The sequence below is a fragment of the Dromiciops gliroides genome, chromosome 1 (genome assembly GCF_019393635.1).
Source record: "Dromiciops gliroides isolate mDroGli1 chromosome 1, mDroGli1.pri, whole genome shotgun sequence".
NCBI lineage: Eukaryota > Metazoa > Chordata > Mammalia > Microbiotheria > Microbiotheriidae > Dromiciops > Dromiciops gliroides.
Window position 1 is genome coordinate 649,735,328 of NC_057861.1, and position 26,030 is coordinate 649,761,357.

The window sequence follows — 26,030 nt, forward strand, 5'->3', positions numbered from 1 at the left end:
AATAAAAGAGATGCTCAAATATTAAGGCATGCTTACTTTAACTCAATGCATTGATTTTAAATAAGTATCTACTATATAAAAGGCATCTATCCCCAAAGTTGTGACAGAACTTTTCTTGGAGGCTGCAGATCAGGACAAACACACATGTTTGTAGAGATGAAATCAGGCCTAGCAAAAAACAAAAAAACAAAAACCCCAACAAACAAACAAAAACACAAATGACTGACTGAGACTGAATGAATGAATAAAGAAACAAACAAATAAGTAAGTAAATAAACAAACTTCAAGAGCAGCCTTGAACTGGAGATTATCTGCTGCCTGAAGATTATCTGCAGAAGGATGAATTTAGAGTTGATGTCTGTTTTAGAAAAGGGGAAAAGTGCAGTTTATGTACTGTTGTTCTTGTTTGTCTTTCATTCTTAAAAAGGACCATGACAGATATCATGGCTTGCAATGAATTGGATGTAATTGAGGAAGGGCTGAGCAAAGTTAACAGCTTAACTTAACTCTCCTCCAGAGCCATCTGGTTCCAGTGGCAAGATATACATCAGGACGACTGGAGATGGCCCTGGATGTTTGAGGCAAATGGGGTTAAATGACTTGCCCAGGGTCACATAGCCAGTAAGTGTCAAGTGTCTGAGGTTGGATTTTAACTCGGGTCCTCCTGACTCCAGGGCCAGTGCTGTAGCCACTGCATCACCTAGTTTCCCCTTGTTTATGGATTAACTGTATATTGAAGGGCACTGGGCTATGTTCTTCTCTCCCTTCCCCCACACTGTCTGATGAGTAGCTTAGTCTTTGAAGGAATCAGGAGTAAGAGACTGGCCAAGGAAAGAACACTATGTGGGATACTGTGGTCAAAGTTCCAAATGAAAAGGAAGATCTTATTTGCCTCCACCCTGATTATGGGTAGTTTGGGGTAGCAACTGAATGAATAGTCCACTTCTACTTTCCACTGCAGTAGCTTCTGATGGGAGGTTAGGAGGAAGTGGTGGCAGCAAAAGGAATAGAAATAGTAACAGAAGTATCCTCTTTATACTGAGGGCTCTGATAGCTCTGCCCTAGTAGAACCACATTTGGAGGATTCTGGAAACCTCTGGATCTTTCCTTTGTCACCATCATACCCTTGTTTTTATTATAATTATCTCCATTACACTCCTCTTCCTCTCCAGGCTGTCACTGGTCAATAAGCATTTATTAATGTGCCAGGCATTGTACTAAAAACAGAAAGTGAGTTGTCTATTTCTAGAGGTATTCAAGAAGAGGTTAATTGATCAAATTAGGCCAACAAGCATTTATCAAGTGCTTACAATGTGCCAGGCACTGTGTTAAGGGTTGGGGCAAATAGGTTACACAATGCATAGAACTTCAAGTGGGTCTGGAGTTAGGAAAACCTGACCCTGGGCAAGTTACTTAACCTCTGTTTGCCTCAGTTTCCTCATCTGCAAAATGGGGATAATAATAGTACCTACCTTCCAGACTTGTTGTGAGGATGATACGAGATGATAATTGTAAAGTGCTTAGCACAGTGCCTGGAACATAGTACTATATAAATGTTAGTATTGTCATCACTTTCATCATTACTACTGAAAAAAAAAAAAAAGAAACTGTACCTGATCTTAAGAAGCTCACAACCTAATTAGGGATAGTAACATGCAAGCAACTCTGTACAAACAAGCTAAATACCAGATAAATTAGAGATAATCCCAGAGGGAAGACATTAGCATAAAGGCCAAATGAGAGAGGCTTCTTGCAGAAGGTAGAAATTTTAGCTGATAATTGAAGGAAACCAAGAAGCAGAGGTGAGGAGAGACAATTCCAGTTATGAAGGACAGTCAGTGAGATTTGCATGGAGTGCAGATTACTATGATAAAGGGATATTGGGTTAGGGAGGAGATTCATTCTCAGGTCCCTATAAATTGGAACTGATGCCTCTGAAGTTACTATCAATTCAACATTCTATGATTAGGCCTTTGACTGCATTCCACATCAGCATGTAATTCTAGCATAGTCCATGCCCCATTTTTCATCCTTTCTCTTCCCTCAGAACTTTGCTACCTCTCTTTATTGGCCCTAGTAACATTTCCAGACCAACTAAATTAAAAAGTCTCTGGGAAGATCAATAACCTCTATCAGAGAAGCTAAATTAATCCTAAAGCTCCCCTTCCTGGCCTGGGAATTTGACTGTCAACTAGTTACAAATTCCACAGAAGTCTTCCTTCCCTCACTAACATAAATCAGTACCAGTCCCCAGGTCTGGAATACTCAATCCTTACCCACTAAAGAACTCTGCAAAAACACCCCAGACTTCATTGATGGGAGGAAAGAGGGTCCCATTCCCTCAAGGGCCTCAAATGAGTGCCCAGTTCTACCTGAGTGCCCATCAGAACTAACCTATTTCTGTAAGCCTCCCTGACCGTCCTTTATTTTGTTACTTGCTTGGTTGTTGTTCATTCTCAGAGAGGACCAAAATGACATGACTATGTTACAGTAAAGTTTTAGTGTGTCCAGCTGTGACTAATCAAAGCAATAAGAGCTTGGAATGCTCTACCACAGGTCAGACACAAATAATCCATGTGAACATTTGGGTTGGAGTCTCTCAATTTGTGCATCTCACATTTCTTTTGAACCACTTCAATTCTGTTTGGCTCATAGAGTACAGCACCTTCTCTGATGAGGGCACACCATGCTGGGTGGTCCTATGCCAGTGTCTCCCATGCCATGCAATCAGTTCCAAAGTTCTTAAGAGACACCTTGAGAGTGTCCTTATGTCGTTTTTTCTGACCAGCATGTGACTGCTTGCCTTCTGTGAGTTCTCCATAAAATAGTCTTTTAGGCAAGTCTAAGTTTGGCATTCTAACAAAGTGCCCAGCCATCAGAGTTGTGACATCCAATTCTCTCATTAATAGCACCCTCACAATCTTAAGTCCTAAAATGGTTGCTAGGAATTTTAGTTAAACTTGGAAATATGACCCATTTTCCCCATACTTTCTGGTAAGTACTGATCCTTATTGGAGTTGAATGAATGATTTCTCTAATAAAATAAAATCATTTGGCACAATGATAAGTTTGTTGTTGTTTTTTTAATTCAGGAAGCTCCCATTTCTTCCCTAAAAATAAGGGCTCACAAGAGAAAAGAGACAACTTGTTGGGTAATCACTGCATTACAATTACAGCTTGCTTAAGGGGTTCTGCTGAAAAATTCTTCATTGTTGGATCATCAAATGTTATAGCTGTCAGAGAGATCTTTGGGATCATCTAGTTCATCCCTGTTATTTGAAAGATGAAGGATAGATTTGCTTTAGAAAAAGGGAGATGGAGTTTGAGAGGGGGGAGGAGGAGACTGAAAAGGAAGGGTTGAAAGAAATGAGGGGAGAAACAAAAAAAAAGATTAGAGGGGAAGGGAGGGAAGAGGGGGAAAGGGGGAAAGGGTAAGAGGAAGGAGGGAGGCAAGGGAGAGAGAAAAAGAGGATGAGAAAGACAGAGAGATTAGGGTAGCCAATTTAATGGTCCTAATATACTCTAAAGTCTCAGACTGAAATCAATATCTTCTTTCAATGTGCCATTCGAAATGGCCTCCCTGACCAGATCTTTTAATGAAAAAGATAATATTAGTATACCTCAATAATACACTATTGTTTATTGCTAGAGGTTTGTCCTAATCAATGATCAAATCTAACATGTAGTCATTTGAAACCACTGAAATACAGAACCAATTATTTATCTTGGCATTTTTATAGCACAAAACAGATTTACTCTCATTGGTGGAAATCTATTGGTTTATTGCTCTGTTTCATTCATGTCAAGGATACTTGCCTATTAAATGTTGGAGAATAGGTACAGACAGTTTAAGTCCATGGATTAAAGTTTCAGGGTTTTTGTTTTTTGTTTTTTTTACATAAAGTATCCTAAATAGTGAAAAAGCTTTTAAAACTGACAATCAGTTTAATATTTAATTTTTAAAAGAATAATACAACCCTAATAATCCATTTTGCACACCACAGTATACTTTTTTTTTTGTCTGATAGGAAAATAAGCTTTAATTTGAAGAGAAAGAGACAGACAAGAAGCCACTCGCGAGTGTGTGCATCTCGGCCGACTGGACACTGGAGCGGACACGCGAGGTCACCTTGGATGGCTGGTCCCACGGGGGGGGGGGGCGGAGGGTTTTCCATTGGACTTGATTAGAGAGTCTCAGGTCAAAGGTGAGCAGGGGTTTGTGCAGGCTTCTTCCGCCCCTCACCAGCGAGGGGCCGTCCCCGCTCTTCCCAGATGGTGAGGCCATCGCAGGAGCAGATCTGCTTGGGGTTCTGGAAGAGGCCGGCAGAGCGGGCAATGATGCCGCAGGCTAGCCTCTCTCCAGAGTTTCCAGTGACCTTGGAAAGCGGGTGTCCTCCTTGACCCAGGTCATCTTCACCTGCATCAATGACCAGGCTGCGACCAATGATGTCCCACACCTTGAGTTGTTCATCCTCTATCCTGAAGGATGCTCTCCCGTCGACATTAGCATAGACGTTCCCCAGATCTCCCAGGTGCCGGTGGGTGTCCTTGGGGCCGCCATGGGGCATTCCATCAGGGTTGAAGTGGTCTCCACAGCTGGCACAGTTCTGGGTCAAGTCCCCATACTCATGGACGTGGAGGCCATGCAGCCCAGGCTCCAGGCCATCGATGGTACCCTCGATGAGGCAGTGTTTGGGGGACACTTGCAAGAAGCGCATGACTCCCTGCACGGACCCAGGCAGCCCAATCATGGCCACTGCTGCTCCCAGGTTTTGATGCATGTTGCTGCCCATTCCCTTGAGCACCGCCTGGCACCCTGTGCTCTCCAGAAGACCCTGCACTTCCTGGCTGGGCAAGGTGGTGGTCACGAGGACGCTCTGATTTTCCAGGTGCACCTCCATGTCCTGGATACCTGTCACGCCACGTAGGGATGTCTGCACGGAGTCCACGCAGCTCTGGCAGCTCAGTTGCACCCACAGTATACTTTTAAAAAATGGTATGCTGCATTCATGCAAATAGCCACTTATCCATTTATTCCAGGGGTGGGGGGAGGGAGAGAAAGGAGTTGAATAGAAATATAACATGTTATTTCTGCATCTGTATAATCCCAAGGACTGGTAAAAGTGTTTTAAATTGTGGTCTCAAGCAGCTAGGTGGTGCAATGGATAAAGCACCGGCCTTGGATTCAGAGGGACCTGAGTTCAAATCCAGCCTCAGACACTTGACACTTACTAGCTGTGTGACCCTGGGCAAGTCAGTTAACCCTCAAAGCCCTGAAAAAATAAATAAATAAATGAATAAATAAAATTGTGTTATCTTTTTTTCTGTGTTTTTTTTTAAAACTGGAGACAATGTGGTGTGGGGGGGTGGTGGTGGTGGTGGTGGTAGAACAATGGGTTTGAGTTCTACCTTTGACACTTAAAGGGTTCTGTAACTGTGGGTGTATACCTTTCTCTCTGATCCTCAATTTCCTCATCTTTAAAATGTAAATAATGATACTTGAACCGCTTCTCCCAAAGGATTGTTGTAAGAAAAGTAAATTTGGTTATTGTTTCCAACTCTGGTATACTGGGTTCATATTGTATCCAATGCAATGAAAGTGTGGTTTATTCATGAAGAATTATATGTATCAAGATATCAGGAATACAATGCCATGTCTTGTAAAAACAAGTTATTATGCTTATTAACCAAATGAGATAACATGTAAAAAGTGCTTCATTAACCTTAAGGACATATAAAAATTCTAGGTAGTACTGTGATTACAGCAGAAGCAGGACATTTTGCTTATTCAAAATTGTGAACATTGTATGAAGTTGTCTTAAGGTGTATTGTCTAAGTCAATAAAGTTATTTTACATTGGCCCACTACAGCTCCACAGACAAGGCACTAATTCTATACTGTCTTTAGCAGAATAATTCACAGGATTGTTGTGAAAAAATCACCTTTGAAACCTTAAGTGCAAAAGACTGCTAATTATTGTTATTATGATTATTCTTATTAATGAGGTCAACCATGGGTGAAAGGTGTCACTTTATTACAGGAGAGGATAGCTCCCATTGGTGTGGTGGTCATAATATTGAGCCATCAAACTCAATTCTTATCTAGCATTTACTTTTGTCAGTGGAATCATGGCTGCCATGAGGGATGCCAGAGACATGGCTCTACCTCAAGGATACTCCAGGCACTTTGTGGACATAAGACCAACACATGAAAATACCTGAAGAGTAATTATCCACTAAATTGCATGGGGTTGGCCATGGATTCAAGAGCAATGAAAAGAAAAACAAATTGAAGATGACTTCATGAACGAAGAGGGCTTGTAAGGAAGAAGAAGGATATTTGTGGATGTTGAATCAATTGGCAGAAGAGGTAGATGTCTAATTTATACAAAACAACTTAAAATGAAAAGGATTCCTGATATATATATATATATATATATATATATATATATATATATATATATATATATATATATATATATATACACACACACACATACACACACACACACACACGTGTGTGTGTATAAAATAAAGGTGGGTTTCTAGGGCAAAAATTTGACATGATTAAGATAGAGGTAGATGCTTTGAAGTAGCCCCTACTTGGGGGTGAGTGGTTCCTTTACCTTTGCTCCTTAATATACCAATTCATTTAAATGGGGAACCAAAAAAATCAGGAGTGGGGGGGAAGGATCTCAGACCCATACAATCCTTGATGGCTTGTCAAATTTCAGTCAGCCCCTAAAATGATTTTGAATGGACATGGTTTCACAATTATTAGGAGGCACAAGAACTTTCTTACTTTGAGTCAGATAGAGATTTGAAACAGACACCATAATTGTTGAATCAGGAAAATGAAGTTAATAATAGATTTAATGCCAGGAGCCGCTTCTTTGTCTAAGTAGTTGTTCTGTGTTTCCAAAGAGCTTGGTCTCTGGGGTGATGATTCTTCTTTTAGAAAGAAAAAACCTATCACAATCAAGACTCTAGAGATTGACAGACTCTTCCTCATTTTATGAACAGGTGTGTGAGGGCCTTGCTTTAAACATCTCGTCAATAAGTTAAAAGAGTCTATCTACTCTTCATCTTTTGGGGAAGAGGTAGCACCTTACCTCAGTTCACCAGATGAAGCTTGAAACTGGAAGCAGAGAGGTGTGGTATGGTTCCATAAGAACCACATCTATTATAAAACAGTAGAAAAAAAGGCAACAGAAGAGCACTTTCAATAGCAACCATGGGAAACCAGCAAGGAAAAGGTGCACTGGTAGCAGTAGCACAAGGACCTGAAGATAACAATAATCCTGTTGTGTCCTAGGTAAGCCATTCAACCTGCATGAGCACCATAGATGTATGTATCTGTTCTCTAAATGTATTCCCTTAAATGCATGTTCTACTTACATATATTGCGTATTGTATATCTTTCCATATTTGTTCACTATGTGTGTCCACTCTTTCCATAGACAGTAAGTGTCCTAGTGAGAGTCCCAGTTTTATGGAAGAAAAGCTGTATATTTATCTTTTATTTTTTTTACCATGCTATTTAATTAAATGTCTTTGCTTTTAACTAATTGTGTGTCCTGTGTCTGATGATAAAAAGTAAACACGTTGGTGGTGGCTCATAAGCAAGGATTCTTGAGCAAATGTGGCCTGCAAGGATAAGGTGAACCTGGTTTGGTGGTTGTTTTTGTTTTTGAGGTGTTTCATTCATTTTCAACCCTTTGTGGCCCCATTTGGGGTTTTCTTGGCAAAGATACTGGAGTGGTTTCCCATTTCCTTCTTCTGCCCATTTTACAGATGAGAAAACTGAGACACACAGGGTTAAGTGACTTGCCCAGGGTTACACAGCTAATGTGTCCAAGATTGGCTTTGAACTCAGGCTAGACACCCTATACACTGTGACACCTAGATGCTCTTTTTTGGAAATCCCCACCAGCAAATTAGTCACCAGGTGTTAACACTGACAGTTATGCTTTTGTTTTCCAAGAAGAGAAAACAAGAAAATTGGGACAGATCATTGTAAATGTGTAATCATTATTGGAAATGGGTCAAAATGTAGTTTTCACATGTGGAGAGACTGGCATCCTATTACTTAGGCAATAACCCTGAGTCCTTGATGAGAAATAAGCCACTACTAGCTCACCCTCCAGAATCATGGCTCTCAAAAAATTGGAGCAGAGTGTTCTTGCTGCCAAAGCATTGACTGATTTGAGATACCAGCTAATGATTTGCACTTGTGACTAACATCTTGCTGTGTGGACAAAAATCCAATTTAAACTAATATAACTAGGTCAGAAGTAGACAACTATTATGTGCCAACACTTGAACATTATCTTTTTCCAAGAGGCCAAGGAAGAGCACTTTAATAAGTGCAAAACATCATTGTGTCTAAATTAGAATTTTTTTAAATGATTGCTCTATATAGAAAATTATCCTTAAGCCCAAAAGGATTAAGCCATGTTCACCCTTTCAGTAGAAAGGCCCAGAGCTAGCAATTTAATAAAATTACATGTTTTTTTAAAAGGGCAAACAAAACATGAATAATTAAAATAGCTTATGATGCCCATAGGTGTGAATTCTGTCCAAGCAAATCCTAGTGGGGGTTGGGGAGAAGCCTAGGGCAAGATGAGCAGCTGGTGAGTAGGGGAAGAAAGGAGCAGAAAAAGACTCAAGCTTCTAGGACTGAGCTGCCTCCTGGGGGTATGTGTTATATACTCAAAATTAGGTTTGAATCATCTAGGTTGCTTGCTGCTTCCTGTCACTCTTCTCCCTCCTCTTGCCATCGCCATTCATGGAACCCTGGTCCAGTAATTAGTAAGCATCACACTGCTCAGAAGTCAGCAAGAAAGGAAGCATGGGCAATTCTTTCGGTTGCTTAAGATGTAGTGGGGAAAAGTTTGAGAGGAGTCCTCCCTAGAAATCTGCTCTTTTTGCAAACAAAAGGTGATAGTTATACTTTCTAAAATGTTGTTCTTGGGGACTCCAGCATCTATGCTTCTGGGAAAGACCAGATTAAGCTGGCCTCCATAAATGGTGATGCAGTAGGAGCCAGAGAAAGGTCAGAAAAGATTATTGTGGGAAGGATGATAAAACTGGAGCCTGAAAGTCTAATCCCCCAATCCTGTTCTCCATTTTGGGTTTGGATGACTTCATCATTGGAACGCTAATTTACCTTCAATTCCCTCCCCTTTCCAGGTCTCTTTTATGTGTCATCTTCCCCCATTGAAAGCCAGCTCAATTCCTTGACGGTTGGTTTTGTTTTTTGTCAACGGGGGAGGGTTGGTGTTTGTACAACATCTGACACATTGGAATTAATAAATGCTTGTTGCCTGTTGCCTGCCTGACTCTGAGGCTAGTTATATGGCTATGGGAAAGTCGTTTCATTTCTCTGAGGCTCAGCTTTCTTGTCTGTAAAATGGGGAGAGTAATTCTGTACTTATCCCAGAAAGCTGGTGTGAGGAAAAGACTTTGTAAATCTTTAAAGTCCTATATAAATGTAAGCTATTATGGGTAATTATTAATTGCATTATAATTATATGTAATTACCAATTACATGTAATTATGTAATTTATTTTTGCATATAAAACTTCAGTTCCAGATATTCAGCATATATTTAATTGGATTAAAAAGCTTCAGCAGTTTCCTATGTACACATCTTAAAGACAACATCTTAAAGTATTTTTCTTAAAGGAATAGTACTACTGGTCAAGTTTTGTTAATGCATTGGATGCTAAGATTTTTTTCCCCATATATTTCTCAAACCTTGTTTATATCTCATAAGATCTGGGTAACAGTGGTTGTGGAAGAGGTAGGAGATCATGCTATTTATTTTAACATTCTCCCAGGCACATGAGCACATTGAAAGCTCCTTATCAACACTGGACAAGACAACTCATTCTTACTACAGAAATTAGCTGCTATAATTAATAGGTTTTTCCTAACATAAGTGATGTGACTAGGTCAATGTGGCTGTGGATAAAAGTAATGAACCTGAGGTAAGAAAGATCTATGTTGGAATCCTGACTAAAACACTAGCTGTGTAACAACCTTTGGTGAGTTGTTTAAAATTTTCAAGGCTCCATTTCTTCACATGTAAAATAGACATAATAGTGCCTACTTCAGTGGGTTGTTGTGAGATCGTGTATGTAAAGAGCTTTACAAATCTGAAAGTGTTATATAATTATGATTATTGTTGTTGTTGTTGTTGTTTTTAAATTATCTCCAAGGTTCTTTAAGACCTAAATATCCATGATTTAATGATGGTTTTTGAGGAAGGGGTTGTCATCTTTGTGGGAGAAAGGTAGCATGTAAGTGATTATATAATCGCATTCTTTTTCCACTCTGAAGAGCAAAAGTAAGGAAGATTCAACTTAATCAGTGTCTACAAAAAAACATATTGCACTTTGATTATCATTCAAAAGCCTTGTGTTGCTTAGACTTGGGGCCTTCAAAGAAGAGCCTATCAATTCTGAAAAAAAAAATAAGTCCTTTTATTTGGTTCATTAATAGAAAGCCGACAGCTTAACTCTAAACATGGAAGAGACATAGAGGAGAAGGCAGGAACAAAAATACAAGGGTAGTAGCACAGATGATTGACATCACACACACTGAACCTGTGGTCCACTTGAACTCCAGAATTAGAACATTTCCATTTATCCCTTTTCCCCTTTACCAAGAACTGGTGCTGATACCTCCAAAGTCAAATGGGAAATGGTGGGGAAGGTATACAACAATATAATATAATAGCCCTAGAAATCCTCTAGTGTGATGAGTTCCAGCCTATGACAGGAAGAGAGAATCTAGGATGATTTTTCAAAGGTTACTCCAAAGATTTGCCAAAGGGTTATGCCAGGCATTTGGTTTTCTGAGACTATTAGGTCTATCTTCACATCATGCTTTTAAGATACTCATTCAAGTCTCAGAGCAAGGCAACTCAGGGGTTCTCTAAGGAAGGATGGAGTCCTGATCAGGAGAATCTAATGAGTGGTCCACCTCTAGGATCACAGGCCAAAAGGCACTAATCAGCTGAGAAACAGGAATTATATAGCCAGGAAGCTTCTAATCGTAGGATCAAATGAGATAATATTTGTAAAGCACTTAACACAATGCTTGATACATAGTAGGTACTTTTGTTTGAAAGAACAAATATTTATTCCATTCTCCTCTTCATAGAAGATACGTATATGAGGTGTTCCAGAGATGAAACAGAATAGAATGAAGGAAATAGCTACTAGGAAGAAGGAATGTAATTAGGACATGCCAGATTTTTTAATGATCAAAGACCGCATTGTAAAATGTTGATAATTTGACTGTGTGATTTAATTGGTATGGGTATATTTCCTCATTGATCCATCCAAAACAATCTTTGTCCATGTCCTCTAATAATTCCAGTATAAAAAATCTGCTCGATACACTAGAGACCTAATTCCAATTCTTTTAATATCTTTGTGGTCTATCTGTTGTCTCCCAGTGTTGTTACATGACCTGCCCCTCTCCTTAGTTGTCATATGTGAAATTGATGTCTTTTATGCCACTTCTTACACATTATAATTGGTAATATGTTGTAGCCTGCTAACATCTAACGTGCTTCTTTGCATTTCTCCTGGGCTTATTTATAACTATGATTCTTCCAAGATACTAGTGGTTCCTGATTCACAGCCATGTAACATCTCTGGAGGATATTGACTTTCAAGTGATAAGCTTTTATAGCAATGAGTAGTTTAGGATCATTAAAAACATGGCACAATTTCCCAAATGTGATGAGTCCAATTTCCTTCTTTTCTTAAATCATTGTATTGTGCTGAGGAATATTCATGCTTTAACTACCTTCCCTTTGCAGTGTGGATGGTAAGAACAATCTCTTCTGCACTGAACAGACCAGGTCTTTGTGGTGTAAGGTCTTGATACATTTGGTATAATGTCATTTGAGAATAGGAATATTTGTATAAAAATGTATATATCTAGTCAAATCTATGATAGAGTATTGCATATCTTCAATATATGTGTGGAAGATAATTTGTAAGAGGGAAATCTTTGAGGTTGTATTTTGTTCTCCTGAGTCAAATGAACGAATCAGCAAACAAGAGGCATAGCAGGATATTTTGTTTTCCTATACCTCCCACTTACTTTTTTTTCCCCACTTACTTTTTAAAAAATAGTTTTATATTTATCTTGGTTAAATATTTCCCAATTAGATTTTAAAAGAAATTGGGGGGCAGCTAGATGGCACAGTGGATAGAGCACAGGCCCTGGAGTCAGGAGTACCTGAGTTCAAATCCAGCCTCAGACACTTAACACTTACTAGCTGTGTGACCCTGGGCAAGTCACTTAACCCTCATTGCCCCACAAAAACAAACAAACAAAAAAACCCAAAAATTTTAACATTCATTTTTAAAAAGAGTTCCAAATTCTCTCCTTTGCTCCATCTGCCCCACACACACACATTGAGAAGGCAGGCAATATAATATCAATTATACATTTGAAATCATGCAAAACACATTTACATATCAGCCATGATGCAAAAGAAAATATACACAAAAGAAAAATTAAGTGAAAAAAGTATGCTTCAAGCTGTCCTCTAAGTTTATCAGTTCTCTCTATAAAATGGATGTTAGTTTTCCTCATGGAATTACCTTAGATCATTGTCTTGATCTCAATAGCCAAGTCTTTCCAAGTTGATCATTGTTATAATATTGTTATTATTGTATACAACATTCTCTTGTTTCTTTTCCCTTCACTTTGAAAAAGTTCATATAAGCTTTTACAGGTTTTTCTAAAACCATCCCACTTGTCATTTCTTATATCACACTCACATACTACAACTTGATCAGCCATTCCTCAATTGATGAGCATCCCCTCAATTACTAATTCCTTGCCACTACAAAATGAGAAGCTAAAAATATTTTTTTCACAAATACGTCCTTTAAAAAATGTCTTTGGGATAGGGGTATACTGGGTCAAAGGTTACATTTTATAGCCCTTTGGACATAGTTCCAAATTATTCTCCAGAATGATTGGAGCAGTTCATGACTCCATTAACAAACTCTACCATCAGTACATTGTGATCCTATTTTTCATCAACCCCTTCAACATCTGTCATTTTCCTTTTCTGTCATGTTAGCCAATCTGATAGGTGTAAGGTGATAATTTATAATTGTTTTAATTTGTGTTTCTTTAATTGGTAGTGATTTAGAGCATTTTTTCATGTGACTGTTCATAGCTTTGATTTCTTTTCCCTGAAAACTCCTAATTCATATCCTTTGATCATTTATCAATGGGGAATGGCTCATATTTTTATAAATTTGCTTACTTGCATACGTATTTGAGAAATGAGGCATTTATCAGAGAAATTTGCCGTAATTTTTTTCTATTTTCTGCTTTCCTTTTAATTTTGGCTACACAGTTTTATTTGTCCATTTTAAAAAATTTCATGTGATCAAATCATCCATTTTACTTCCTGTAATCCTCTCTATCCTTTGTTTAATCATAAACTCTTCCCTTACCCATAAGTCTAACAGGCAAATGTTTCCATGCTCCTCTAATATACTTATGATATCCCCTTTTATGTCTAAATCACATACTCATTTTGATCTTATCTTGACATATGGTCAGAGATATTGATCTATGCCTAGTCTCTGCCAAGCTGCTTTCTAGGTTTCCCAGAAAATTTTTTCTAATGGAGAGTTATTACCCTCAAAGCTTAGATCATTGGCTTTATATAACACTAGATTACTGTGATCATTTACTACTATGTATTGTATACCTAATCTATCCTGTATATCTACCACTTTATTTCTTAGCCTATACCAGATTGTTTTGATGATTACCACTTTTTAATGTAGTTCAAAATCTGGTACTGCTAGGTTGTTGTCCTTCACAATTTTTTTTTTCCAATTAGGTTTCTTTTTTTTTTAACCTTTGGTTCTTCCAGATAAATTTTGTCATTTCTTCTAACTTTTAAAATTAATTCTTTGGTAGTTTGATTGATATGGCATTGAATAAGTAAATTAATTTAGGTAGAATTGTCCCTTCTATTATACTGGCTTGACCTAACCATGAGCAAATAACATTTCTCTGATTATTTAGATTTGTCTTAATTTGAGTGAAAAGTGTTTTATAATTGTGTTCATATAGTCCCTGGCTTTGTCTTGACAGGTAGACTCCAAAGGATTTTATGTTCTCTGTGATTATTTTAAGAAAAATTTATCTATCTCTTCCTGCTAAACTTTATTGGTAATATATAGAAATGCTGGGTTTAATCATATCTTGTAACTTTGCTAAAATTATTGTTTCAATTGTTCTTTTTTAGTTGATTCTCTAGGGTTCTCTAAAATATACCATTATTTCTTTTGCAAAAAGTGATAATTTTATTTCCTCATTGCCTATTCTTTTCCCTTCAATTTCTTTTTTTTTGCCTTATTTTTATACCTAACACTTTTAATACAATAATGAATAATAATGATGATAATGGATATCCTTACTTCACCCCTGATTTTATTGGGAAGGCTTCTAGTTTATCTATAAAACAGATAATGCTTGTCCTTTGTTTTAGATGGACACTACTTATAGTTTTAAAACAGGCTCCATTTATTCCTATACTTTAGTGTTTTTAAAAGGAATGGATGTTGTCTTTTGGCAAAAGCTTTCTTTGCATCTATTGAGATAATAACATAATTTTTGTTATTTTTGTTTTTAATATGGTCAGTTATGCTGATAGTTTTCCTAATAACTTCCAGTCACTTGTGAAGATGTGATCTGATCTACTGTAGAATTATCTGGTGGTTGTTATGTGTCAGTTAAATTTCTATTTTTTGGTCCATTTCACAGGTTGCTGTTTCTTTTAGTTAGAAACTTGTTTAAACAGATTAGATTTCATCTGTTTTACTAATATACTATGTCTAATCCCTTCTGATTTGATATTTACCTTTAATTTTTCTTTTTTTTTTTCTTCTTTTTTGGTGAGGTAATTGGGGTTAAGTGACTTTCCTAGGGTGACACAGCTAGTTAAGTGTTAAGTGTCTGAGGCTGGCTTTGAACTCAGGTCCTCCTGAATCCAGGGCCAGTGCTCTATCCACTGCGCCACCTAACTGCCCCAATATTTACCTTTAATTTTGCTGTAACTATTTAAGGATCTGATTGCTGTTTAGGAATGGCTATGATATCTGAAAGTAGTAATTTCAATACTTGTTATAACTAATTTCACTTTTATTATATAATTTGGTACTTGTCATATCTCATGCCTCCTTGTACCTGTACAAGTGTGAGGCATTCTCCTCTTTCAATTCTTGGTCTTTTCCATATTATTCAATTTGTTTTTTACCTTCTCTATTGTGCTCATTTCACATCAAAGGCATTTAATGCCAAGGTACAATGTGGACTTTGGAGGGTTCTGTCAGGTACTTAATAGATTTTTCTTTCCTTTTTCATCCTTTGAAATAGATGTTAGCATAGAGGTGGCTTCTTGGTGGTCTGTTTGCTTACAACTCATAATGAGCACTTGAAGAAAAGATGACCAAGTAATATTTAATTTTTGCTCCATTGTGTTTCACGTTACCTTTGGACATGTTATGGAATCTACTCTCCTAACTCCTTTGTTTTCTTTTCCAAAAGGAACTTCAAGCAATCTTCTCTTTCAGCTGCAACTTCTTTGTGTCATCTTGTTTCATTTATAGTGAGAATCTCAATAGAACCAGGGACTTAGTTTTTGTACTATTCCAAATGCCAACTTACTGGTCACTGGACAGAGATCGTACAATAATAATTAATAGTGGCATTGACATTTATAAATGGACTAAAACATTATGGAATTCTTAGCATTTTCTAATGGTTTTGTCTCAGAACCACTTCAATCACTGTAGAAACAGAGAGAGACCTCTCAGGAATGAAGGCCAATTAGTACTTTTGGCAATTTTATGAATCCCTATAACTCCATAATATAGAGTGGGTTTCTTTTTCTTTTACCGCACCTGTGATGTTGTAGTAATCAGGAACACCAGATGGGAAACCTCCTCCTATCAATAAATTCCTCAAATTATCCATAACTTTGGTATCATAGTGTTAGAGCAGGGGTTCCTAACCAGGGATCTATGAATAGATTTCAACAGGATCCATGAACTTAGATGAGGGAAAATATTATATCTTTATTTTTACTAACCTCTGGTTGAAATTTAACATTTCCTTCAATTATTTTAAAACATTATTCTGAGGAGTCCATAGTCTTCATCAAACTGCCAACGGGGTCCCATGAAATAAATAAGTTAAGTTTTAACAAGTTATCTAGAATATTAACAAGTTATATGAATTGCCCGAGATCTCACAGCGAGTCTATATCAGGGCTAGTACTTTAATCGCTTAAGTAGAATCTTCTCAACTGAACCTATCTCTAGTTACCATACCATGCTCCCACATTTTGATCTATTATTTAATTTTTCTTTTAAAATGTGTAATGTTTGGCCTGTGACAGCAAATCATTTCTTTTTTCCACACTTGAATGAGGAATAACATAAAGCCTGGTTAAGCAAGGCTGTCTGTGTTTCCTGCTTCTGTAACCTGTGTTTACTTACCAAATGAAGGTGTGAATCCTGTCCCCTCTTACTCTTTTGCAGCTTGCAGGATCTTGTTATACCTATACACATGCCATGAAAAGGCTTCCCTCTCCAGTGACAACTTAATTGAGAAAGTTTCCATGGTAGTGAAAACACAGCAATAGCATCTGTGACCTATTGTCATTTACAGGTTCACTCAAAAGGACGAGATCAGGTAAAACTTTTACAAGAGCAGTTAGCACCATAACAACATTATAAATGGAAGATCAAGTTTAGGGTAGTGAAAATATGTAATTATTACAGTTTTAAATTCGTCTTTCTAGACCAGCCCAGATGTGCTGGTAAATAATTAACAACCAGCCCATGTTGTGGGGAGGTAGGGAGATGTACAGAGTATGCACTTTTAAGTTTAATCTTCATTAACAATTTCTCCATCACTTCTTAATTCTAAACAATCAATAAAACAATAAATCAAGCCCTGATATGTAGCACTGGCTGATTTTTGAAGTACAAATCCTCACAATGAAAGGTTAATAATCAGCTCTAGAGCCCACAGGAGCTACTTCCAGCATACCACTGTCTGAAACTCTAATAAAGCTCAAGAAAATAATAGATTGGGCTGGATTGGACTGGACCAGGATAGGAGGAGATCGTTATATACTCTAAGAGACCTAAGGTGTAGGGTTAATTCCTATAATTTGTGGAGGGCTGCCTACTGAATTTGGAGAGGGGAAGAATAGTTGACTAAAAGAGGGAAAGAATCTAATGGTAAGAGGTCATGTGATTTAGTGGATAAGGAGGTCCACTTAGGATGCAGGAAGACCTAGATTCAAACACCTACTAGCTTTATGACTGAGCAAGTCCCTTAACTTGTGACTCCATTTTCTCATCTATAAAAGGAGAGTGTTGGGCTCAATGGTCCCTCAGGTCCCTTCCAACTCTAAATCTCTGATCCTATGATTCAAGTGTAGCCTCTGACACAAACTGTGGGTAGAATCCCTTCTCAATGCCACAGACAATTCTAGACAGTGTTAAGTTATAGAAGAGTTGGCTATTCATATCAGTGGAGGGAATTTCCACTAGGAGAGGTTGTCACTAAGTTCAGATCATAGATATGGACCAAAAGAAAAAAAATCTAATGGTATTCTATAAATAGATAGGGGAAGAGGTCTAAATCTTTCTTCTCCTGTGCCATCCCTTCTAATTTAAGCCCCTAGCTAATGATAGCAGCTCTCAGATAAGTTTGGACATTATGTCTCAAAAAAAAAACACTCTAGTGTTTCCAGCTGCAGAAGGTTCAGTCTCTCTCCCTAGAGGAAAAGAATAATGGAAAAGTACTGAACTCACGTTGCATAGCAAGCTCAAGGGAGGAGATAAATGATTAGTGTGGGAGCCTTAGGGCTCAGAAGCCAGATGCCCCTCACCACCCCCTTTTATTCAAGAGACTGGGTAAGGAGGGCAATCAATGGGACCATGACTTTGAACTTGCAGGAGTGGAGATTGAACATTTTAAAAGCTTCAGTACTCTATCCCCACCACCCCATCACCAGTATTGCTCTAATTTCTTTGTGTTCTAGACACACACAGGTGGAACAATCAGAAAGCTGTATCCACAATAGGAAATAGGGCTCCTGATAAGGACAGTCCTAATGAGTGAATCATTTGCACAAAGTGTTTGCACAATCTTACTCTGTAGTAGTCAGAAGATCTTGGAGTTCACCTAGAATACAATACCATTTTATGGTTGAGGAATCTGAGGCCCATTGAGATGGAGTGACTTACCTACGGTTATATAAGTTGGAAGCCTCAGAGGCAGGATTTAAATTCAGGCCCTCTTCAGAATTAATGTTCTTTGTGCCATTCTGCTTGGGTCAAGTCATTTTCCTTATGCAATACTCATTTACTCACCTGAAAAATGGAGCTATTAATAATGACCTCACAGGGTTATTGTAAAGAAAACACTACGTAGGCTTTAAACTGCTATATAAGCTCTTATACTGGAGAAAGAAATAGCAAATCTCTCCAGTATCTTTGCCAGGAAAACTTCATCAACAGCACTGGCATGCTATGGTCCTGTCACAGAGTCAAACACAACTGAACATTTAAACAATGACAAAAGCAGAAGTATTATTATTAATATCACTTTCAAAACAAGCAAGCCAAAATGCCTGAAACTAAGCATCAGAATTAAGCTGGACTTGTCTTCTGGGATAGACTGAAGGATTTGGGGAGTAAAGAAGCCAGAATTAGGATAGGGCTCCTTGATGGCAATATTGTTTTCCCATGAGGATTTCTAGAGCAGTGGTGTCAAACTCACATAGAAAAAGGGCCCCACTAATCCATATGTAAGGATCTCTGCAGCTGCCTATTGACTTAGGTTTAAAATGCAATTGTATATAATGCACACACACATACATATATACATATATACATGGATGGATAGTTGTACACATACATACTCACATATACAATTTATGTTTGTTTATTGTATTTTCATTTATTTTGTTAAATATTTCCCAGTTACATTTTAATCTGGTTCAGGTCACTCAGGAATGTTGTGGGCTACATGGGGACCTTAGGTCACTTGTTTTGACACCTTTGTTCTAAAAGATCTCTTTGAAATAATTGTGGTTATCATTGAAAAGGTCAGCCTAGCAATGCAAACAAAATATAAACAGCATGGAGACTCCACATTGTCAAATTGTCATCATGGGAAAAATTGACAGATTATATATGAAAAGTGAGTGTAAGGAATGGAGGATAACACCAAGTTTTCAGACCTGAGTGATATGTGGAAGGATAATGGTACTATTATAAACATGCATATGTACACACATGTACTGTGGCGACCAATTTTTAATTGGGGAGTGCTAGCTAAAAGGCTCGTCGCAATATTGGGGCAAGGAAGGAAACCAGCAGTCCCCTCAAAACAGAACAAGATTTATTTTAACAAGAACGAACTTAAAAAAATAACACAAACAGGATCAGTAGGATCAAGGGAAAGGAAATAAAATGGGGAAAGGGAAATTATAATACCTGAAAAAATACCACTGCCCAGGAATCAGCTGAAAATACGCAGCAGAACGCCTGTCGCTTTCCAGCTTCCACCTAGAATGCCCGATTCTCCTCCCCCAAACCTAGAAACACCCCACACAGTCCCAGCCAATGGGATGGCCGCTCTGACAATCACATGACTGCCCTCATTAGGCTTCCAATCATTATAATTTTGCCAGGCCCATGTAGGCATTGGCAATGGCTAAAAAACCATGCGGTTTGCGGAGCCCCAGGCCAGTTCCCTCGGAGGCACAAAAACTTCAAATAACAATTAATTCTTTATAATACACGTATGCATAAATACATGTATGTATATGTTTTCTAACAAAGTAGATGCAAGAACTACTGTATTAATATTATATATAGTAAAACATATAAATTAGGAGTCTTAGTATGTGATAAAAATGAACTTATTTAATATTTATAAATATTATTTATATTTAAGATAATTTAATATAAAAAGTCACTAAAATTATGTGAGAGCAATTTGATGGAATATTCTTCATTTTTTAAAATCTTGGTTTAAAACTTAATGATTCATCAGTTTAAAGACTTAGTTCTTTTAAAAATTCTGTTTATTTCAATATTTAGTTTTAAAGATGAACAAAACTGAAAATACCTAACAAAAAAGAACTCCATCATGGACTATGCTTACTACATCATAATACTCATATTTCAATCCCATCCAACAATTATTCAAAGGTTTTTGTTGAAATCTGTTTAGTAAATTTCCATTTTCCCTGACACGGGAGGGGTTAGGGAAAGGAGTAGGCTTGGGCTCACGAAGACAGGTCCCAGGACTGGAGGAATAATATAGGTAGTTAGGAGACAGTTGTAGGCTTAGGTAACCTTTATCTGCTTCCAAAGTGTTGGATTTTTTTTTTTCCTGGTAGAGGGAAGGGCAGACTTGGGAGCAGGGCTGCAGATTCAAGAGAATTCTGTGCTTAGTTTCTTGAGCCCAAAGCCCACTGGCAGCAACAGCTGCCTTCCCATCTGTCTTGGGGAGGAGCTTGTTGCTGACCATCCATCTCAGCCTGCACTGGAAGCAGACAGAGAGAAGAGCAGCAGAAGCAGGTGGTGGCTGCAATCATGCTGAACAGCTGTGCCACTCCCCTTAATTCTAACATTTTCTTTGCCTGCCCCAATAGATTATCTCATCACCCTGTGGGAGTATACAGACTACACTTTGGAGGCCACTGGTAGAGTGGACAATGGTAATCATTCAAGACAACAAGAATTTATTAAGAACTTGTTATGTGTAAGAAATTATGCCATGGGGTGATGATATAAATCAAAAGAAAAACAATCCCAACTTTCAAGAAGCTCAGACTGTGTTCATCTGAGAAATACAACATTTAAACACCTAAATACAATTTGATAAAAAAGAGAAACCTAGAAACTAGGGGAATGAGGAAAGGCTTTCTGTAGAAAGTGACCCCTGTGATGAGCCATGAAGGAGACTGAGGATTTTTCTTTCTTTTTTTTTTTTTTTGTGAGGCAATTGGGATTAAGTGACTTGACCAGGGTCACACAGATAGTAAGTGTTAAGTGTCTGAGGCGGGATTTGAACTTAGGTTCTCCTGACTCCAGGGCCAGTGCTCTATCCACTGCGCTACCTACCTGCCCCAAGACTGAGGATTGTAAGATAAGGAGTAAGTACATTACGACATGTACAAAGGAAGAGAAGAGATGAGTGGAACCCCAAGTCTGGGAAATGGTGAGTAGGCCAACTTGACTGGAACACGGAGTACATGAATGAGACTAATGTGATGTAGGGCTTTTTATTTTATCCTAGAGGAAGAGAAAGCCACCTGGGGTTCTTCAGTGAATTAGTGACATCAGTACATTTCTACTTTTAAAAGACTTTTGTGAGGATAGATTGGAGAGGAAAGAGGCTAGAAGTAGAGAGTCCAATTCAGAGGCTATTTAAATAGCTCAGGTTAGAAGTAATAAAGGCTTGAATTGAAATGGTAAACACATAAGTGAAAATAAAGCAATAGATGTGAAGGATATAGACATTGAGAAGATTTGGCGACTGACTGCATATAGGGGACGGAGGGATTAAGGGACACTGGTGAGTTGCGTAGGACTTCAAGATTTTGAACCTGAGTGAATGGAAGGTTGGTGGTGCCCTCAAAAGCAAACTGGAGTCAGAATGGGTTTAGACAATGAGTTTCATTTTGAACATAATGAGCTTGAGATGCCAATGGAATGTCAAGTTAGCAGGCAGTTGGTGATCCAGGTCTGGAGCCCAGAAGAGAGATTAGAGTTAGATATATAGCTGAATATAAATGAAAATTGAACCTACAAATCTTAGTTGACTAAGAAAGAGGATGTATTTTTGGAAATGGCCCCAGTGGAGCTGGGCAATATCTATAGTTAAATGAAGGGATGTGGATGATGACCCAATAGTGGAGGATAAGAAACAATAAGCAGAAAGGTAGGAGAAGATCCAGAAGAAAAAAAAACAACACATCATTAAAGCAGAGGGAGTCAGCAGTGTCAAAAGCTATTGAAAGATGAAGACTGAGGGGGAAAATCAATCAGATTTAGCAATGAAGATATTATTAGTAACTTTGGGGAGAACAAATTCAGTCCAGTGGTAGGTTTGGGAATCTGATTGCAAGGGGCTGAGGAGTGAATGGAAGATGAGGAAGTGGACGAAAGGAGGATTTCAGCTATTAAAGGGAAAAGAGATAGTGAAAGGAAACTTGAGAGAATGAAAGGGTCAAGTGAAAGTTTTTAAGGATGGGAGAAACTTGAGCATGTTCATAGGCAGGAGGAAAAGAGACAACAAATGAGAAGTGAATTAAGATGAAAAAATGAATGATCAAAAGCTCAAGCTCTGGGAAGAGGTGGAAAGGGATGGAATCAATGACCTAACTATAGGGATTGGCCTTGACAAGAAGAGTCACCTCTTCATCATGGATTCAAGCAGGGGTAAAGAAAATGAGGAACAATATAGAGAATTAGGCCATCGGCCACAATAGCTCCTCTCCCCTCCTAAGCCCTTCAAAACCTCTCTCTGAATATTCAGCGACATGAAAATTAATGGTATTGTAATCTAGTACTGAGATTTGACAAGGCATGAGCAATCATAGGAAAATAGGGCAAGGGATTCAATGATAGTAGGAGTGTTATTGTTGAACTAGTTAATCATATGGTCAAGACTACAAAGAAAGGAAAGTGAAACAGACACAGTGATGATGCACTAATATTAGGAAAGGGTAGAGTGACTGGAGTTTGTTTTGAAAATGCAGAACAGGTTTAAAAAGAATGAGGCAAGAACCTCCCCAAGGAGAGTTTTGGACATGAAACTGGTACTGAGCTCTATAAGAACCAAGATAGTCTCCTTCCCTTCCCTAGAGATGGGGGTAGTACAGAGGAAGATAAGGATTTAGTCTCCAATGTACATGTTGGGAATATGTTTGTATATTTGTTGTTATACCATTGGAAGTAATTATTCCTTTGTAAAAGGCCTTGTGTTTTACCTAAAAGAGTGCTAAAAAGCAGGAGGGCCAGGAGGAAGTAGTTATTCCTGCAGCAGCATAGTGGTGAAGTCAAAAGAACGAAGGATGGATATCTTTGGTCCTTCCTCAAAATGGAGATTCCTAGTTCTTACTCACCAATGGGAAAAGGGGGCTTCAGCAACAGAGGAGAAACCCTGCTGGGTCATGGGGTTGAACTGTGGAGAAGCATAGAGAAAATAAATAAAGATGTAGAAAATGCCAAAGCTTGACTCAAACCCAGGTTCTTTGGATCTAAATTCAGGGGTGTTTTCACTATGCAACCCTCTTGGTAGTTATTAAAGCTCTTTATTTGGGGGGGGTGCTTCATTTTTACAATGTGATCTATTCTGATGTGATAGCAACAACACTAAATTTGGAGCTATCTACACTTGATTTTAATCTCAGTTCTTGTTATATGAAATTTTGGAAACATTCCTAACAACTATAGGACTCAATTTCCCAAACTATAAAATGAGATGATTGAATTAGGTAATCTCTAAACTTTCTCATAGCTCTGAATCCTTTGTTCTATGTCCTCAGGGACTCATGGGAATAAATCAAGGTATAACACATGAGATTCAGCAGCTCCTGCAAATTTGGGGGTATGATAATCCAAGGAAGTAAAGTTTACCTGAGACATGGGTCATCCTAAATAGCATGAAGTCAGAATCTGTGACCATTGCTACCCTCCCCCCCCCAATAGTGGTGAGTGTGAATTCTAAACATAAAAGGATCTTTGAGGGAATGCGAAAAGATCATTAGTGTGTCCCACTATAGGATACAGTGAGACTGTGACAGGACCCACACCTGTCAAAGAGACAGATGAAGTGGAATGAAAGAGAGCATGAAAAAGAAACTATCATCAGAGAGCAGCAGAACAGAAGGTAAAGACAGGCACAGAAACATGGATTTTATTCACCTTTGTCTGAAAGTAACAGAGCAAAGATCTAGGTAACCTATCAGACTCATAGTGTCAGCTCCTAGGATACCACAGAAATTCTAGTAGAGCAGTTGGAAAGAGGGACCACTATAACACAACTGCCATGGCTTGGGAGGCAGTTCTTACTCTGAGAGACATTCAACTAGGATCATTTGGACTTAGGACATTTTAAGTTAAACATCTTTTTTTTTTAATGAATGTCTAATAATTCTGTCATTATATATATTTGCCCAGAATGCTTACAAGGGCCAGTCTTCTAGGTCAACCAATGAAAAGATTACCCCAGATTTCAGATTTGCCTCCTTTTTCACCTAGCCTTAATCACTGAATGGGCATTGCCTCAGGCAGACTGACACCTGTGAAAAGCCTTAGCTTAAAAGGCTAAAATCTCCCACTGCTTCAGGGGTATATCCAGTTGGCTCCAGAGGAGAAAGTGAAGCTGGTGACTTTGCACAGCCTTTCCTCACTTAAATCCAATTCATTGTACATCATGACATTACCTCCCTGATGTCATGGTCCTCTTCAAGAACAAAAGACAAACAACAACAACAAGTGTGGGAATGCGACAGCTAGGTAGTGTGATATATAGAGGACTGGGCTTGGAGTCAGGAAGATCTGAGTTCAAATTTGACCACATACACACTGTTTGTTTGTTTTTGTTTTTGTAGGCAATGGGGGTTAAGTGACTTGCCCAGGGTCACACAGCTAGTAAGTGTCAAATGTCTGAGGCTGGATTTGAACTCAGGTCGTCCTGAATCCAGTGCCGGTGCTATAACCACTGCGCCATCTAGCTGCCCCCACATACACACTGTATGACTCTAGGTAAATCACTTAATCTCTATCTTCCTCAGTTTCTAAATCTCTAAAATGGGAAAAATAATATTTTCTACAATTGTTGTGAGTAAAAAAAGAGATATTTATAAAGCATTTTGCAAACCATAAGATGCTATATAAATGTCAGTTATCAATGTTATTATATAAATTATATGCACATTTAAAGACTACTCCTATTAAATAACATTTATTTATCACTTTGACGTTTACAAATCCACTTTCCACAACCATTCTATGAGGCATGTAATACAAATATCTTTTTTTCCATGCTCACTTTATAATTAAGGAAACTGAGGCCCAAGGTCATCAAGTCTTTTGTTTGTGGTCACATGGAGCTGTCAAGTGTTGGATCTTCAATTCAAATCCATTTCTTTTCCCTAGGGTCAGCAATGTATCTTTTCCCTCTCCATCCCACCTCCACAACACAACAATAAGAAAACTCTAGAATAAATAATGCTGTTAAACAAGACTTTTTATCTGCCAAATGAAATCTCTATTTATAATGAATCAATGGGAAAGAATTTACTAAACACCTACTATGTGCCAAGCACAACGCTAGATAGGAGGCATAAAAGAAATGTCTCTTGTAAGAACTTGACCCATATTCTGAGATGGCAGAGTCCTTTAACATGTAACAGATTCCTCTGCCTGAGGATAAATGGGCTTTGGTGCCCTTTGCCTGATTGTACTGTCTTCTGCAGAAACACAACACTTTTCCACAAGTTAAAGATAAAATAGGAGAAGCCTGATCATTTCATTCAAACAAATTTGCTTTAAGTGCTAGTCTTATCTTTCCTTCCCTTCCAGCAGGTGACTCCTTGTCAGCCCCATCAGGAGACTGGATCTCACAGGATTGCAATGTGGTTTTTCAAACTCCTTTGCTCTCACTCACTCATACAATCCCCTCATTTTCACTGACAGTAATAGATAAAAAGAGTATATAATCTCTAGGTGGAAACTGGACCTGGAGAAGTTCAGGCAGAGTCTGTACCACCCTGGGACAAGCACTGTAAGTTAATATTGATATGGGTGGAATTTGGCTGCTGGTTTCTATATCTCATATAAGATGGAATCTCCACAGCCAAAGAAGACCGGTTAATGAGCCAAGAAATTGCTTCAAATTACTGCTTCACTGTGACCTTAGAGGCACATC

At 38.2% G+C, this 26,030-nt stretch overlaps 1 protein-coding gene across 1 annotated transcript in view; it reads right to left on the bottom strand.

Annotated features, from left to right (window-relative positions):
* Positions 1-4,199: 4,199 nt before the first annotated feature.
* The window catches only part of LOC122753232 (copper chaperone for superoxide dismutase-like), a 119,001-nt gene continuing 97,170 nt past the window's right edge, over positions 4,200-26,030 (bottom strand). Inside the window, exons 5-6 of the mRNA XM_044000510.1 lie at positions 23,221-23,279; positions 4,200-4,983 (exon numbers count right to left, since the gene is read on the bottom strand). Coding sequence (XP_043856445.1) covers positions 4,200-4,983; positions 23,221-23,279 — 843 coding nt within the window. The remainder of the gene's footprint in view (positions 4,984-23,220; positions 23,280-26,030) is intronic.